Source organism: Rhinatrema bivittatum, chromosome 7, assembly GCF_901001135.1.
Source record: "Rhinatrema bivittatum chromosome 7, aRhiBiv1.1, whole genome shotgun sequence".
Lineage (NCBI taxonomy): Eukaryota > Metazoa > Chordata > Amphibia > Gymnophiona > Rhinatrematidae > Rhinatrema > Rhinatrema bivittatum.
The window spans coordinates 199,333,754-199,352,707 of NC_042621.1; the positions used below are offsets into that span (position 1 = coordinate 199,333,754).

At 44.2% G+C, this 18,954-nt stretch overlaps 1 protein-coding gene across 1 annotated transcript in view; it reads right to left on the bottom strand.

Moving 5' to 3' along the window:
* Positions 1-18,238, bottom strand: part of CABCOCO1 (ciliary associated calcium binding coiled-coil 1) — a 283,371-nt gene extending 265,133 nt beyond the window's left edge. The window contains exons 1-2 of the mRNA XM_029609746.1: positions 17,867-18,238; positions 7,064-7,176 (exon numbers count right to left, since the gene is read on the bottom strand). Of these exons, the coding sequence (XP_029465606.1) occupies positions 7,064-7,176; positions 17,867-17,911 (158 nt within the window). The 5' untranslated portion in view covers positions 17,912-18,238. The remainder of the gene's footprint in view (positions 1-7,063; positions 7,177-17,866) is intronic.
* Between the last annotated feature and the right edge of the window lie 716 nt (positions 18,239-18,954).

Consider the following 18,954-nt stretch of genomic DNA (forward strand, 5'->3'; position numbering starts at 1 on the left):
CCCTCCGGAAAATGCGGGACCTGGGTCTTTCCCCATTTACTTGCCATTTTTTCCAATTCATTGTGAAACAAAAGCAAGCCTATGAAAGGCAGCTTAGTCATATTAGACTTTGAAATAGTATCTGCGGACCAGTTGCACAGCCACAGCTGTCACCTGGCTGCAATAACTGAAGCAGCTCCTCTGGATGCTGTGCGTACCAAGTCACAGCCCGCATCAGCCATGAAGTCATTCCCCGGTTTTACCACATGTCCTAAATCAGATCCAACACTGCCATACTCATGACAAAGCCGCAAAGTAGCCCAAGTTACCAAGGAGCATCAAGAGCAATTTGTAAGTTCACTGTCACTGCCTCAAAGGCTTGTTTCAGGATTGCCTCAATCCTCCTGAGCATCCTTCAGAGCCGCACCTCCCTCTAACAGGATGGTGGTACGTGACAGAACACACCACGGCATCCATCTTAGGCAAACACAACTGCTCTCTGGCCTGCAGATCCAAGGGGTATAAACCTGCTAAGACGTGACCTCCTTTAAAAGGACGCTTCTGGCACATACCATTCCAGATCAATCAACTCCTGGATTGCATTAAAAGGAAAAAGAAACAAGAAGCCTTGCACAGGGTGACCAAAATAAGATCCTTCTTCTGCATCCCAAAGGAGTCAGGCCCAGCCACTCCGAGAGTCTTCAGGGTCTGAGATATCAGATCAGACAACTCATTTTTCTGAAAGAAATGTAGAAGAGTTCTATACGGCTCCAAATCTGAGGGAATATCCCCTTCCTCACCAGGAGAGCCCCCACCGTCATCATCGTATCATCCTGATCCACCTGAATTTGAGCTCAGTCAGACTGAGACGCTTGACCATGGAGACAGGCAGAGAAGCACTTGGAACGCCTGAACCTACCTTAGTAAGAACTGCTACTTCAGCAGACCGGTCCTGTAGAAATCCCTGGAAGAATTCCACCCAGGAAAAGGAGGCCCGGAATCTGACATCCTGCGAGCCAGTTTCCCCTGAGGCCTCGACCCGTGGCCCAATCAGGGGAGGAGGCACCCTTGCAGTGTTTCCCTCAGTCTCACTCCCCTCAGACCGAGGAGATGGTCCATTGTCGGAAACATTGGAAGGAAATAAATCTCCCCAAGCATCCAGATAGTGCTGACACAGACTTAAAGAAATCTCCGGCTAAATGGCTCTGATGTGGCAGGCAGCACAGATAGATAGGCGATAAGTTTCTTCACAGTAGGTGCCATGCTGTAAGCTCACAGCCAGCTGAAGGTTCGTACATAGCTTTTCCGCTCGTACAAGCACACCCAATATGGACGCATAAAAAATGTGACTTTTTACTGCAAGGCTTTGATAGAGGCAAGGCAGTAATAGTTCTTTTTCTTGATGTCGCTTTGGCATTTGACACAGTTTCTCATAGTGTGTTGCTAGACAGGCTCAAATCAATAGGTATTTCTGGGACAGTTTTTGGCTGGTTTTGTTCATATTTTGATTCAAGACAGCAGCGGGTTAATTTAGGGGGGAGGTTATTCTGAATGGTTTAATATTTCGAGTGGAGTTCCACAAGGGTCAGTGATAGCAGCCACATTATTCAATATCTATTTGAGACTACTTTGTTCTCTTTTAGATCATCTGGGAATAACCTTTAGAATGTATGCCAATGATTTACAACTTTTTCTTGTTGTTAATGGTGAATCTTGGAAAGTTTTAAATAAAATTGCAACTAGTGTGCAATTAATCAGTGATTGGATGGGACTGAATCATATGATCTTGAATGCTCAGAAGACTGAGGTTATTTGTTTTTCTAGGCAATCTGATTTTTAAACTACAGATAACATAAGTTCAATTTTGATGTTGGGTGTGACTATTCCATTTAAGGACTCAGTCCGTAACCTTGACGTCATATTTGTCAGCAGGTTAACATTTAAAGAACATGCACAACATGTCTTTGAATCAGGATATTTTAAACTTATGCTTCTGAAACATTTAAAATATACCTTGAACTCCTCTGACTTTCGAACTGTCATTCAAGCATTTGCATTGTGTTCCCTTGATTACTGTAACTCTTTATTTGTTGGACTCTTCTCTGGTCAATTACGAGCCTTTCAGGTTTTGCAAAATTCAGCGGCTCATTTGACATCTGGGACCCAACTTTGGGAACATATTTCGCCAATACTGAAAGAGCATCATTGCCTTCCAATTGAATGCAGGATTAGGTTTAAAATCTTAACTTTGGTATATAAGTCATTGAAACTTGATGGGCCCAATTACCTCTCAAATCAGTTACAGGTATATGTGCCATATCAGTTATTGTGATCTGGAGACAAAAAACTTCTTTCATTTCCTACATTTTCCTACTCACGATTGAGTGAGATAATTTTTTGTCTCTGGGCCTATATTGTGGAATTCGTTGCCTCCGATCTTATATGCTGTTTATGATGTTAATTTGTTTAGAAAGCAGTTGAAGGCAGTCTTATTTATGCAGGCATATGAGCTGGAATGATAAATACCCGATATTTGGTACTGTTGCTAAGCATGAACAGTTTGTTTTGTTTTATGTGCATGATTTGTACTTTTTAGTTTTATTATATTTTAAATTGTTCTATTTTTATTATTGTGTGTAATTATGTACTATAATCCGCTTAGTAGGTTTTATTGTTTTAAGCGGAATATAAACATTTTCAAATAAATAAATGACTAAGTTAATAATTGAAATTGGACTGAGGTAATCTACTGAGGGAGGGACCACATGGTATTACCTCAGGAGGCAAGCAGTATTTCATAGACATCTTCTTTCCAACTTCTTTCTTCTTTTTCTCATTTTTTTTTTTTTTACTCACAGGCAATCTTCTGAAGGAAAATGCATGTCCACCATCTGCTGGAAATGGAGAATGCTGACTATATAGTCACTGTGCTCCGTTTTCATCTGCTGGCAGAGGTGCATAATCCATTCACTGGGACTGACCTACCCGAATGCTAAGGAAGGAAATATTTCTTCACAGAAAGAATGATAAAAAAAAATATGGGATAACTTTGCAATGAAGGTGATGGAGGAATTCAAGAGAGCATGAGATAAGCACAGAAGATGCTTAGTTGAAGGAAAATAAGGATAAAGCTGAAGATCAAGTAAGTTCTGCAGTACTGCATAAGGAAGAGTAAATGGGTGCACCAGATGGACCTTAAGGGATAGATTTTCAAAGGGTTACATGCATAAGATACGCACGTAACCCCCGAAAACCTACGCCTGCATGCGCCGAGCCTATTTTGCATAGGATTGGCGGCGCGCGCAAGCCACGGGACGCGCATATGTCCCGGGGCTTTCAAAAATGGGTGGTCCGGGGGGCAGGGCCGGGGGCATGGCGGTGGTCCAGGGGCATTCCCAAGTCCTCCGGCACAGTTTGCATGCCAGCAGCTGGCCGGCGTGCGCAGGTTATGCTTGCCAGAGGCAGGCGTAACTTCATCAAATAAGATAAGGGGGGGGGATTTAGGTAGGGCCGGGGGGTGGGATCCAAGGCCTTGGAGGGAACGGGGAAAGCCATCTGGGTTCCCCTTGGGCTCGGTGCACGCAAGGTGCACAAGTGTGCACCCCCTTGTGCGCGCTGACCCCGGATTTTATAACATGCGCGCGGCAGCCCGCACATGTTATAAAATAGGGTGTACATTTGTGCGCGACGGGTAGCGCGCACAAATGTACCTCATACGTGTAACTAAAAATCTGCCCCTAAGGTTTTATCTGCAATTTAATGTTTTACTTTACTGTTTCATGTAATGTGCACCAGCACACTTCTACCACTGTTTACAGAAGCAAAAGTGAGTGAGCAGTATCTGAGGGAAAACTGAAAAATCTTCAGAATACACAGTAGGGGTTTGCCCAGAAGCTTTTTTTGTTTTGTTTTTCATTTGTTCATTTCATTTATTTAACACAAAACAAGAAACAGACCAAATTAAAAATACAAAAGGAAAAAGAAATCAAATTAACAATGTTGAGCCTATAGGAGCAAAAACCAACCCTGCTGGATCTCTTTTCCTATCCCTCCCATCCTCTTACCAAATATTTCTTTTTCTTCACAGGAATCCCTGGTCCATCCGGCCCTGACGGTAGTATGCTTAGAAATGGTGCCAGCAGACCGAGGCCAGCACCATTGTTAATTTGTTCCATGGAAAATTATGCCAACCTGAGTCTAAATCTGAGCATGGCAGTGCCATTTTATATAAAGTAAATTAACAATCGCGCAGGCCTCAATCTGCTGGCGCAATTTCTAAGCAAATGAAGAAAATGGCTGGTATCTAATCTTATTGCAAGAAAAACTGTTTTTGAAGGAACGATTAATTTTAAGAAGAGGAAAAGACCTCAGCACTGGTATGTGTCTGAATCAATTTTTTTGAAATTAAACCAGTCGTTGCAATCATAGGTCAAAAAACCTCTTTCCAATAGAGTCTTCTTTTATTCAAAAGATTTTTTTTTTTGGAATTTTATTTTGAATTTTTCTTAAAAAAATTTTTATACACTGCATCGTTTTTAATGGATTCTTAATGTCCAGGTCTTAACTTGAGCTATATCGTAAATTAGGGCCAGTGGAAAAACTAAACCGGCTTTTCAAAGACAATATACTATTGCAATTTTTTATCGTTTTATAATTGCCCAGGAACAATAACCAGTAGGGGTGTGAATCGTGTGATCGATCGTCTTAACGATCGATTTTGGCTGGGGGGGGAGGGAAATCTTATCGTCGTGTTTTGTTTTGGTTTTTTTTTAAATCATTAAAAATCGTAAATCGGAGGAGGACGGGAAAACCGGCACACCAAAACAACCCTAAAACCCACCCCGAACCTTTAAAACAAATCCCCCACCCTCCCGAACCCCCCAAAATGTTTTAATTACCTGGGGTCCAGTGGGGGGATCCCGGCGCGATCTCCCGCTCTCTAGCCACGGCTGCGTTAAGAGAAATGGCGCCGGTGGCCCTTTGCCCTTATCATGTGACAGGGCAAAGGTAGCGCTGGCGCCATTTTGGTTCCTGGCTCCCGACGTCACGCGTGCAGGAGATCACTGCTGGGCCCCCGCTGGACCCCCAGGGACTTTTGGCCAGCTTGTGGGGGCCTCCTGACCCCCACAAGACTTGCCAACAGTCCAGCGGGGGTCAGGGAGCGACCTCCTGCACGTGGGCCGTATTGCCAATATTCAAAATGGCGCTGGCGCGACCTTTGCCCTCACTATGTCATACGGGTCGTTTTGGTGTGCCGGTTTTCCCGCTCTCCCCCAAATAATTCCCGTGCCCTATTTAACGATACAATACAAATGCCCCTGACGATAAATCGGGGGCATTTGTATTGTATCGTGCACTCTAACGATTTTGGACGATTTTAAAATTATCTGACGATAATTTTAATCGTTCAAAAACGATTCACATCCCTAATAACCAATGTGAATCACATTCTCAATCGGTACTGGACTAAGTTACCAGAAATGCAATACTGTTCACAATCTTATCGGCACTGTCAAAGTTGCCTTACTGGCGTCAAAATCACTTATCTTGGAAGATGATTTTCCTGCTTTTTAAATTGGCACCGAAGTTGCCTGTGGACGTCGAAAGCTGCGTCAGGGCATTATCGCATCTATATGTGAATGATTCTTTTTGTTTACCGGGCTTCAAATTAAATCTTCCAAGATAAGTGATTTTGACGCCAGTATGGTAACTGGTAACTTAGTCCAGTACCGATGAGAATGTGATTCAAACTGGTTATTGTTTAGTTTTTCCACCGACCCTTATTTACGATATGGCACAAGTTAAGACCTGGACATGAAGAATCCATTAAAAACGGTGCAGTGTATAAAAACGTTTTAAAGAAAAATCCAAAATAAAATTCCAAAAAAATATATCTTTTGAATAAAAGGAAGACTCTATTGGAAAGAGGTTTTTTGACCTATGATTGCAACGACTGGTTTAATTTCTGATAAATTTATTCAGACACATACCAGTGCTGAGGTCTTTTCCTCTTCTTAAAATAAATCGTTCTTTCAAAAACAGTCTTTCTTGCAATAAGATGAGACACCAGCCATTTTCTTCATTTGTTTTACCATACACTGGTGGTTCCTTAAGCATTTTTTGCAATTTCTAAGCATACATCCAGTAGAGCAAAAACAACTAGGGATCGCTCCTACCTGTGAAGAAAAAGAAAAATTTGGCTAGAGGGTTCAAGGGTAGAGAAAGCACTGGAGGATTTTATTTCTGTTGTCAGCGGTGAAATTTTAAAATAAAATAAATGAAAATGAATAACATTTTATTCATTTGTCTTTCTTTGCATTTCAAAAACTAATTGAAACAAAACAGGAAATTTCATGAAAATGTTTTGCTTAAAATGAATGCACATCCTTAGAGGTAAATTTTAAGACCCATGCACTGGCGCACATGTGTGCATTTGCTGGCTCAGATTTAGACTCAGGTTGGCGCGTGTGTGTTATAAAATCGGCTATACGCGCGTACATGTGCGCATGATTTATATTGACGCACGCATCTGTGCACAAATGATAACTTGAGCGTGTAAATAGGGGGAGTTTTAGTAGATACGCGTGCCAACGCAATTACCTGTTTCCCCAGTTCGTTCTGAGTTCGCCCCAGTAAAGGAGAGGACTTCCTAAGCCCCTTAGCTAACTTGCCTCCCTTTACCCTATGAGCCCTGACCCTTAAAACCCCGCTGAATAGCCTAGTGAATAGCCTAATGAAGTCAGCACGTAAATACTTACGTGCTGACTTCATTTTATAGATTCGGCCTGCCCATATCCTGCCCCTTTTTGGATATTTGTGATTTGTGCGTGTAGTGGGAGATACACGAGTACCCGCGTAGGTTTTAAAATCTGCGCAGCGTGCGAGTCACATGCATATCTCCTGGCTTTGGCGTGCGTAGGGGTTTTAAAATGAACCAGCACAATGCCCTTTTCTGAGCACCAGCTACATTTTGTATTTAAAACTAGCAACAAAGAGGTCAAAGCTGTGAAAATCAGATTCAATAAGTAATCATGACTTTCTCATAGCATTGTTTCTACATATTGTGCATTTTAAGAATACTTACTTCTGAACTCCATCCACATCCAGTTCTGACAGACAACTAATTTGAGGAAAAGAGAAGAACACTGACTCTGGTGAGCTTTCTTTTACAGGTTCATCGCTTAGTTCTTCTTCCTCCTGTCAAGTATCAGAAAATAATAGTATGGATTTGTATTTTTACTAACTAGACATATTTAACGTTCTTAAGAAAATGGAACAAGAGCATGCATGTAAAAATTGTTCCAATAAGACTTTGCTCTCATCCCCCTCCAAAAAAAGTCTATAACTGCATTTTGGACATTTACTGAAGCACTATGAGGCAGCCATGTCTTCTAGAAATCAGGCAAACAGGTATCGACAAGTACACCTCAGTAGAGATAAAAACTCTGGGGCGGATTTTAAGAGCCCTGCTCACGTAAATCCGCCCGGATTTACGCGAGCAGGGCCTTGCGCGCCGGTGCGCCTATTTTACATAGGCCTGCCGGCGCGCGCAGAGCCCCGGGACTCGCGTAAGTCCCAGGGTTTTTTTTAGGGGGCGTGTCAGGGGCGGGGCTGATCGGCGCGGTGTTTTCGGGACGGGACGCGGCATTTCGGGGGCGGGCCCGGGGGGGCGTGGTTTCGGGCCGGGCGGTCCGGGGGCAATAGTGATCATAATATGATCAAATTTGATTTAATGACTGGAAGAGGAACAGTGTGCAAATCCAAGGCTCTCGTGCTAAACTTTCGAAAGGGAAACTTTGATAAAATGAGAAAAATTGTTAGAAAAAAACTGAAAGGAGCAGCTACAAAAGTAAAAAATGTCCAAGAGGCATGGTCATTGTTAAAAAATACCATTCTAGAAGCACAGTACAGATGTATTCCACACATTAAGAAAGGTGGAAAGAAGGCCAAACGATTACCGGCATGGTTAAAAGGGGAGGTGAAAGAAGCTATTTTAGCCAAAAGATCTTCATTCAAAAATTGGAAGAAGGATCCAACAGAAGAAAATAGAATAAAGCATAAACGTTGGCAAGTTAAATGTGAGACATTGATAATACAGGCTAAGAGAGAATTTGAAAAGAAGTTGGCTGTAGAGGCAAAAACTCACAGTAAAAACTTTTAAAAATATATCCGAAGCAGAAAGCCTGTGAGGGAGTCAGTTGGACCGTTAGATGATAGAGGGGTTAAAGGGACACTTAGAGAAGATAAGGCCATCACAGAAAGATTAAATGATTTCTTTGCTTCGGTGTTTACTGAAGAGGATGTTGGGGAGGTACCAGTAATGGAGAAGGTTTTCATGGGTAATGATTCAGATGGACTGAATCAAATCACGGTGAACCTAGAATATGTGGTAGGCCTGATTGACAAACTGAAGAGTAGTAAATCACCTGGACCGGATGGTATACACCCCAGAGTTCTGAAGGAACTAAAAAATGAAATTTCAGACCTATAAGTAAAAATTTGTAACCTATCATTAAAATCATCCATTGTACCTGAAGACTGGAGGATAGCTAATGTAACCCCAATATTTAGAAAGGACTCCAGGGGCGATCCAGGAAACTACAGACCGGTTAGCCTGACTTCAGTGCTCGGAAAAATAGTGGAAAGTGTTCTAAACATCAAAATCACAGAACATATAGAAAGACATGGTTTAATGGAGCAAAGTCAGCATGGCTTTACCCAGGGCAAGTCTTGCCTCACAAATCTGCTTCATTTTTTTGAAGGAGTTAATAAACATGTGGATAAAGGTGAACCAGTAGATGTAGTATACTTGGATTTTCAGAAGGCGTTTGACAAAGTTCCTCAAGAGAGGCTTCTAGGAAAAGTAAAAAGTCATAGGATAGGTGGCGATGTCCTTTCGTGGATTGCAAACTGGCTAAAAGACAGGAAACAAAGAGTAGGATTAAATAGACAATTTTCTCAGTGGAAGGGAGTGGGCAGTGGAGTGCCTCAGGGATCTGTATTGGGATCTGTATTGGGACCCTTACTTTTCAATATATTTATAAATGATCTGGAAAGAAATACGACGAGTGAGATAATCAAATTTGTAGATGACACAAAATTGTTCAGAGTAGTTAAATCACAAGCAGATTGTGATAAATTGCAGGAAGACCTTGTGAGACTGGAAAATTGGGCATCCAAATGGCAGATGAAATTTAATGTGGATAAGTGCAAGGTGATGCATATAGGGAAAAATAACCCATGCTATATTTACACAATGTTGAGTTCCATATTAGGTGCTACAACCCAAGAAAGAGAAATAGGTGTCATAGTGGATAACACATTGAAATCGTTGGTTCAGTGTGCTGCGGCAGTCAAAAAAGCAAACAGAATGTTGGGAATTATTAGAAAGGGAATGGTGAATATAACGGAAAATGTCATAATGCCTCTGTATCGCTCCATGGTGAGACCGCACCTTGAATACTGTGTACAATTCAGGTCGCCGCATCTCAAAAAAGATATAATTGCGTTGGAGAAGGTACAGAGAAAGGCTACCAAAATGATAAGGGGAATGGAACAGCTCCCCTATGAGGAAAGACTAAAGAGATTAGGACTTTTCGGCGTGGAGAAGAGACTGCTGAGGGGGGATATGATAGAGATGTTTAAAATCATGAGAGGTCTAGAACGGGTAGATGTGAATCTGTTATTTACTCTTTCGGATACTAGAAAGACTAGGGGCACTCCATGAAGTTAGCATGGGGCACATTTAAAACTAATCTGAGAAAGTTCTTTTTTACTCAACGCACAATTAAACTCTGGAATTTGTTGCCAGAGGATATGGTTAGTGCAGTTAGTATAGCTGTGTTTAAAAAAGGATTGGATAAGTTCTTGGAGAAGTCCATTACCTGCTATTAAGTTCACTTAGAGAATAGCCACTGCCATTAGCAATGGTAAGATGGAATAGACTTAGTTTTTGGGTATTTGCCAGGTTCTTGTGGCCTCGATTGGCTACTGTTGGAAACAGGATGCTGGGCTTGATGGACCCTTGGTCTGACCCAGTATGGCATTTTCTTATGTTCTTATGTAGGCCCGCTGGTCACTCTTTTTTACTCGGTTCAATTTCCTACAACGATACTGGCTAGCCAATAAGAATGCCCAAGCCGACGCACTCTCTCATTCTTTCCCCACAGAAGATGTTCCAGATGTTCCATGGCACGTCATTGATCCAACTAAAGTACTCCTCTCCGCCACACTCACAGTGCCAACTGGGAAGACAGTGGTTCCCCGACCACTTTGAAAGAAAATCCTCCGCTGGGCGCATGATTCCTTGCTTGCAGGCCACTCCGGAGAAGCTAGAACACTTTCCACTCTCCAGAGGTTCTATTGGTGGCCAACCATGAAGAAAGACACTCAAGTGTATGTGGAATCATGTTCCACTTGCGCTCGGCAGAAGCCACCAGCAGGCCGTCTTTGGAGTCTCCTACAACCTCTTCCTGCACCTAGTGAGCCGTGGACACACATAGCCACAGATTTCATTGTGGACCTACCCCCTACCAGTGGCAACAACACCATTTGGGTCACCGTGGACCGATTTTCGAAGATGGCTCACTTTGTGGCATTACCTGGTCTTCCTTCAGCCCCGCAATTAGCAAAATTGTTCATTCGTCACATCTTTCACCTCCACGGACTCCAGAGACATATACTCTCTGATAGAGATGTTCAATTTATGGCCAGGTTTTGGAGATCACTATGCAAAAAATTTGATATTGCCTTGGTCAGACAGAGAGGACGATCCGCAACCTGAAACAGTTTCTTTGGGCGTATGTGAACTCTCGGCAGAATGAATGGTCCGACATATTACCCTGGGCCGAGTTCACCTTGAACTCCCACCAGTCTGCATCTACCGGGTCATCACCCTTCCAAGTAGTATACAGGCATCAGCCTCTGCCTCCTCTTCCAATCACTCTGTCTGTACCTTCTCCAGCGACGCAGGCCTCTGCACAAAAGCTACATCAACTTTGGGAACACACCAAACAACCTCTACAGCAAGCCGCCCAGAAGTTCTACGATGCCCATCATCGAGCAGCTCCACAGTTTAACCCTGGAGACAAGGTGTGGCTCAGCACTCGCTTTATTCGCTTGAAACTGCCTTCAGCCCACTTTGCTCCCAGATACATCGGACCTTTTCCCGTACTTCGTCGGCTGGGTCCGGTCACTTACAGTCTCCGCCTACCCACATCGCTCAAGATTCATAACGCCTTCCACATCTCACTATTAAAACCTCTCATCTTGTCCGAATTCTCCAAGAAACCTCAGAGCCCCAACCTCTGGCATCAGAGGAGGATATAACCTATCAGGTATAGGACATCCTAGACGTGAGGAAGCGCAGGAAGCAATGGGAATATTTGATCTCGTGGGAGGATTTGGTCCCAAAGAGAACAGCTGGGAGCCTGTCAGTAACCTTGACAAAGAACTGATCAAGCAGTTCCATGCTTCTCACCCAAGAAAACCAAAACCCCCTGGGAGGGACCCTAAGAAGGGGGGTACTGTTACGCCCGTCGGTCGTAGATGGCTGCGACCTCTGTTGCTCACCTCTTGCCTCACAGCATTGACTCGGCTGGGTAAACTCGTGGCCTGTCTACCCCTGTTCCCAGGCCCTCCTGGACGGCGTGGAAGCTGCCGACCGCCATCTTGCCCTCGGAGTTCCTTAGGCGCGCGTGCTCTCGGGTCAATCTTAAGCACGTCATGGCGGGAACATCGGGGGCGTCCCCCTTGGATGACGTCATTCACCTTGGACTCTTAAGTCAGCTGGCCCTGTCTGCCTGTGACTTGGCAACGAGTTCTCTCATTGCTGAATCCGCTTCGCTCACGAAGAACTCTCCTCGTCTCTGGCTATCCACTCCTCGGAGGGCTTTGTGCCTAGGACTGCTGCCTGCTCCATTTCCCGGGGCTTCCTCTGGAACCATCACTACTCTTCTGTGAGTACTCTGCTCTGCGGACCATTACCGTATCATCTCTACTGAAGAACCCTCATCGGTATACCCCGCTCTGCGGACCACTGCCATATCATCTCTACTGAGGAACCCTCATTGGTGTACCCCGCTCTGCGGACCTCTGCCGTACCATCTCTACAGAGGAACCCTCACCGGTGTACCCCGCTCTGCGGACCATTGCCATATCTTCTCTACTGAAGTATCCTCATTGGGTATTCCCCACTTCCCAGACTCCGTGGCACCTCTGAGTCTGTGTGACTTTACTCCTGCACTCCCTGTTCCGCAGGCAGTGCCGCTTTATTTCTCTAATAAAGGACTTTAGACTTCTGAACTGTGTCTGACATCAGCTGAGACCGTGCCTCCCGACGGTGAGGCTCATGGGGCTCCTCCACATGGGCGGTACCATCTCTCACCTCGGCCCAGGGCCCACACACCCACAAATCCTAACGCTGAAATAGCAAAAGAAATGGAAACCATGGATATGCATGGATTTTTAAAGTTCTCCAACATTACCTTATTGAAAATAAACCAAACTTCATCAAATTCGGGTCATTTTCAATAGTGTAACATGTAGGACTATGATGGACCTTCCTTCCAAGTTTTGAGCTAATCAATGCAGTTTAGCAGAAGTCATCAAATGTCTAGACAGATAAACTGAGTCACTTTTATACCATATTAGAATCCCCTATTGAAAAGTGCTAAAAATTGTATCAGACAAACGGTGCTCAAAATTTCTGTAACCTGTCTGTTGCCGTGCAATAGTCTACTATACCCTTAAATTACTTCTAAGCCCAAAAAACATGAATACTTATCTAAGCTTGTCTTTCAATCGGTGTAGGCCAAACCTACAGAATTTTGCACAAAGCACTCACCATTATCCACAAATCCATCCACAACCAACTACCTCTAGACCAGGGGTGGGCAATTAATTTTCCCATGGGGCCGCATGAGAAATTGGGATGGTTTTAGAGGGCCGGACTAATATAATTAACTCAGTTCTCAATAGCCCTACTTATGAAAAGACAGCAGTTTACCACCAATGTATGTCCTCTGAGAAAACACAACAAATAAGACCGATACAAATGCTTACATGCTAGCAAAATATCTCATCTCGGTAACAGACACAGAACCGACCTAACATACTCCCAGGATCTGTAGTAATGCACATAAACTAATCCGCACACAGTTACACCTGTATTATGGCATACACTCAAACAGGAGCAACCCTATCTATGAAAAGGCAACACTACAAATATTACATCAGACCCTAAACACCAATACACCTCTTATTAGGAAAACAGAACTAACAAGCAGCTATAGATCCCCAAACAGAAATAATTGTAAAACTATACTAATAAGCAGAATAAATGTTTCTAAACAGCTATGAACAGAATAACATCCAACAATTAAAAACTCATAAAAACTATTAAACATTCTCCAAACACCAATAAAATATTTCAAAAAAGCAGACATCACACAATTAAAATGGCAGTCAAGAAAAATAAACTCAAAGCCACCTTTACTTACCCCCTCCAGCAGCTCTCCTACTCCCCTTCCCTGCAGGCCATGGCACACACCAGAAGCAGCAGTAGAAGCTAAGCTCTATACTTATGGTCCTCTTCCTTAGTGCCCATGTCTCTCACACACACACCATACCAGTCATGCCCCCATGACCAGTTTCTGTCTCTCACACACCAATCATCTCCCAAACAGTCTTTGGCACACACACACCAGTCACTTTCCTGAACAGTTTCTCTCATGCCATACACACACACACACACACACACACACACACACAGGCTTCCCACTCCCGTGTTCTACTTGCATATATGGTCTTCTCACTCTCATAATCACTTTCTCTGTCTCTCTCACACACACACACACTCACTCACCAGTCTCTCACTCCCATGCTTGTTCTCTCCACATGCACAGGCTTCTCATTCCCAAAATCACTTTCTTTCTCTCTCTCACACACACACACACCAGTCTCTCACTCCCATGTTCTCTTTCAGATATACCGGCTTCTCCCTCCCATGATGTGTCTCACACACACCCGGGTTTCTCACTCCCATGCTCACTCTTCACATGCACAGGCTTCTCATTCCCATAATCACTTTTTCTCTCTCTCTCTCACACACACACACACACCAGTCACCTGATCTCACTCATGCATACACACACACACAAGCTTCCCACTCCCAAGTTCTCTTTCAGATATACAGGCTTCTCCCTCCCATGCTGTGTCTCACACACACCCAGGTTTCTCACTCTCATGCTCACTCTCTTCACATGCACAGGCTTCTCATTCCCATAATCACTTTCTCTCTGTTACACACACACCAGTCTCTCTCATTTCCATGCTCACTCTCCACGTGCACAGGCTTCTCATTCCCTGAATCACATTCTCTCACATTCACACACACCAGTCTTTTTCTCTCACACACACACAGTCACCTTACCAAGCAGTCTCTCTCTCTCTCATGCATGCACACTCACCCAGGTTTCTCACTCCCACAACTCCAGGCTTCTTATGCTCATGCTTTCCCACATACCCAGACTTCTCACTTCCATGCTTTTTCTCTCTGTCACACACACACACACACACACATCAGTCACCTCCCTGACTAATGCCTCACACTCTCACATACACATCAGTCATCTCCCTGAGCAATCACTTTCATTGTCTCTCACATACACACACACATCAGCTCTCTGACCACTCAATCACACACAGGCTGGCTGGCTGCTTCTCACTCTCTCTTACTCACTTCCTCTTCCCCCTACATATGTCACGGAGTTTTTTGCCGGTCCGCAGCATGTGCTCCCGGTCTCTCCCGCTGCCGTTGCCGCTGGGCTGTCAGCACGTTCAAGCCCAGTGGGAACGGCAGCGGTGTTGGAAGAAGCTGTGGCACCCGCGGCTGGCCTTTTCTTCTTCCCGTGCCTGCCCCCCCCGTGACCCGAAACAGGAAGTGATACACGGAGCGGTGCGCGGGAAGGAGAAAGAGCCGTGCCGCGTCGGCTGCAGCATCGGTCCCCGAGCAATTGAACCAGCCGGCAATCGAGAAAGGAGTCAGCAGCATGAGCCCCCGCAAGCCAAGAAAGAAGAATCCCTTCGGCCGCGGGAGGCTCATGCTGCTGACTCTTCTCGATTGCCGGCTGGTTCAATTGCTCGGGGGCCGATGCTGCAGCCGACGCGGCACGGCTCTTTCTCCTTCCCGCTCACCGCTCCGTGTATCACTTCCTGTTTCGGGTCACGGGAGGGGGGGGGCAGGCACGGGAAGAAGAAAAGGCCAGCCGCGGGTGCCATAGCTTCTTCCAACACCGCTGCCGTTTCCACTGGGCTTGAACGTGCTGACAGCCCAGCGGCAACGGCAGCGGGAGAGACCGGGAGCGCGCGCCGCGGACCGGCAAAAAACTCCGTGACATATGTAGGAAAGAAACTCGAGCGAAGGCACGCTGCCCGATTGGCCAGTGCTGGGCAAGGCTTGCCCAGCACCGGCCAATCGGACAGCGTGCCTTCGCTCGAGTCACTCCCTCCTTCCCCCCCCCCCGGACGCTGTAAAAAAAAAACCAGTTCATTCTCTGCTCCCTCGCTCCCCGATTGGCCGGCCAATCGGGGAGCGAGGGAGCGGAGAATGAACTGCTGCCTTCCCTCTGCAAGGGAAGGCAGCAGTGCCTCATTCCCCGTCTGCTCTCAGCAGTGGGCGGGCCGGATTCAGACCGTAGGCGGGCCGGATTCAGCCCACGGGCCGCCCCTTGCCCAGGTCTGCTCTAGACCTTCAGTTCCCACTCAAACTATACACATCTGCAAGACACATCAGAGCGGCACACAAAGGAACCCTTCAAGTCCCCCCAACTAAATCCTCTCGTCTAACTTCCACGAAAGAAAGGGCATTCTCCACAGCTGGCCCCATCATCTGGAACAACCTGCCGACTGATCTAAGACTGGAACCCTGCCTGATTACCTTCCGAAAAAAACTCAAGACTTGGCTTTTCCTCCAAGCCTTCCCTTAAGCCTAACATTGCAACAGTACTTTCATTTAGCCCAATAGACTAAATGACCGACCCAGCCACTGTATAGACATACGTTCTCACCCTCCAGTTTTTTCTGTCCTTTATTTCCTGGCTACTCTAGCCCCCAAGTTCATTCTCCCTGTTATTTGTAACTGCGCTTCGGCCTTCCTGTTATATGGTAATGTTCAGTTAATCCCTAAGTTTGATGTAAACTGGTCTGATATGAAGCTCGTCATGAAGTTCGGTATAGAAAAATGTTAAATAAATAAATAAATAAACAAACAAACCAAAAAATATATACTGTACATCTAGCTGCTAACCGTCACAGATTTGAAAAGAAGAATGCGGCGTCAGTGACGGTTGGCAGCTTGATGTACTGTATATATTTTTTGGTCTGGCCTACAGTGATCCAAACAAAAAAATATATACTGTACATCTAGCTGCTAACCGTCACAGATTTGAAAAGAAGAATGCGGCGTCAGTGACGGTTGGCAGCTTGATGTACCTTATATATTTTTTGGTCTGGTCTACAGTGATCCAAACACATTCTTAAATATTCAAGACACAGGATCAGGCAAACAGTGATCAAACTTTCTATTACCTATCTTTTGCCACGCAATGAGCTACAGAAAGCATCAGACAGAGCACCTTCATTGCCAATTTCTTTCAAAAGGAATACTAATTTATCAACATATGAGTTTGGGTACTTCTTTTGACTGTTTTCTGGGATTAAATAAATCAATAAATACAAACAAAATTTATATTTATTTATTACTTGGATTTATTACCTGCTTTTTGAATATGAGATTCACCTAAACCAGATTGCTTATTAGAATACAAGTATAGAAACAGAGGTCATCCGCAGCCTCAAATTTGAATAGAAACAAAAATGACATTATAATTAACAATATAAAGTACGCCTTTAAAACTGACTTTAAATAGATCAAAAAATACAAACTAAGCTCTACCAGTAATGAAGCAGAGCATCTACTGACTAATTCAATAATAGCATAAACAAACAATATAGATTCCAGATGATCACAAATGTTTTAAATATGTTAAAAAAGCAACAGTACTAAATGTTAAATAGTTGTATCAGAATTAGAATAATTCTGCAAAAATAGGATAATAGAAGAAAGAAGGAAAATAAAAAAATACAGTCCCAGATGATGTTGTCCAAAACATGAACACTTATTCGGACTCATAGTTTTTGCCTAATTTTTTCTGATTTATAGCCAGGGGGGAAATTCCAATCCATCAGACCCTCATTTCCAAGCTCTCACTAGCAGAAACAAAAGAAGACAGTCTACATAGAAAGTTTCAAATACTGGAAGTCAGTTTTGAGTTAGGATGAGCAGCATTTGGGAAGCAACCCCACTGAGCAGCATTTAACAGCAATCAAGGATATACAGACATTAATTAAAACAAAGAAAAATCTTCCAGTGCTTACATTCAAGTTATACAGGGTGGCCCATGGAAAAAGTAGCCTGCCTCCAATGCACTGGTATTGGAGGTGGACTACTTTTCCATGGGCCACCCTGTAGTTTTTATTCCTTATGACTATAGTCTAGCAAAAGACCTGCTGCCTGTTAGTGTTGTTGAACAGACATAAATTGTTTAATTGCTTTCGGTTTACAAATATATAGACAAACAGCCACACACATTGATTACAAATAAAAACCAGAAAGCATGCTGAATAGAGTTTTTAGTTTTGTCTTCACTCTCCTGAGTTTGTAACGACATAACGCTTCCCAGCGACGTTCTGCCAATTTATGATCAATGGGCTCTGCCAGATTTATTTCGTAAAATAATTTAGCAAGAGACTCCTCAGAGCCTTCGCCAGCATATTACTAGCTCAGATTGTCCACTTTTGACGTCTAACAGCCCCACCCTCGAAGTACCTGTAATTGCAATAACGACGCGCTTGTCTCCTCTTCTATCATCATGTCTCCAGTTTAGCTTTACGTTGCCTTGGAGATTGAGTTAGCTACCATTGGCGGAGATAGATCACATGAAGGTAGGAGCGAGCGTGCTAAGGCTTTAGCCCATCACTGTTGCCAAGTAGGCGGGTTTCCCGCCAAATTAGGCTGCTATTTAAATTCTTCAGTTGTTTGCTAGCTACAATAGATTTATCTCTGTCGTCAACAATAAACCAACACTTTTTCCCTTCCCGCCTCCACGTTCAGCTCTGGACAATGCAGTGGAAAGACAGTGAGCGACACTCAGTGAAAGCGCTCCAAGACAGTGAGAGCCCACTGTAAACAAATTGCTGCTTCCGGGCCCGTTAGGGCTAAGAATGTTGCGCATGCGCTTTGTTGGCTCCCACCACTCTGATCTGTTATTACGTCTGGGAAATATTCCTGGTTCTAGGGCATAAGCAAGATTTGTGTTTTGAAACAGTGTTGGGCTCGGATAAAATAATTTGAGGGTGGTAAGAAATATTTTAACCATTTTCGTTTCCGACAGTATTATTATTTTTTTTATTTCATGACTATATTGTGATAATGGTGTAAATGTGTGCATTGCGTTGTCAGGGAGGGAAGAAGCGGGCCCGGGCAGATGTCTGAGGCTGGTTGGAGGTGGAAGGTCCGAGACATTGCTGGTGAAGGATTCGAGAAACAGGTGCTTGGAAAGCGGCAGGATCATGGGCTGCTCTGAGCAGCGCGGTTGCTTCAGAAACGTGAAGCCCGGGCATTGCTTAGTAGCACTGATTTGTAGGCACTGAAATAGTGGCCTTCCTATAGTATTTGGCACGGATACTTCTTTGGCACCACCCCCCCCCCCCCCTAAGATATAACTTTAAAATTTCCTAAACATCGATAAAATATTTTAAAACAAATACGGATTTTAAAAATCTCCTGCTCTCCATAATCTGTCACCCTAAAATTGTTGTAGGCTGGGGGCACACACACACACGGAAATTCTGCACACAAAAACTTTAAATTCTGCAAACTTTATATCGGTCAAAATAAGTTTACATGACAGTCTT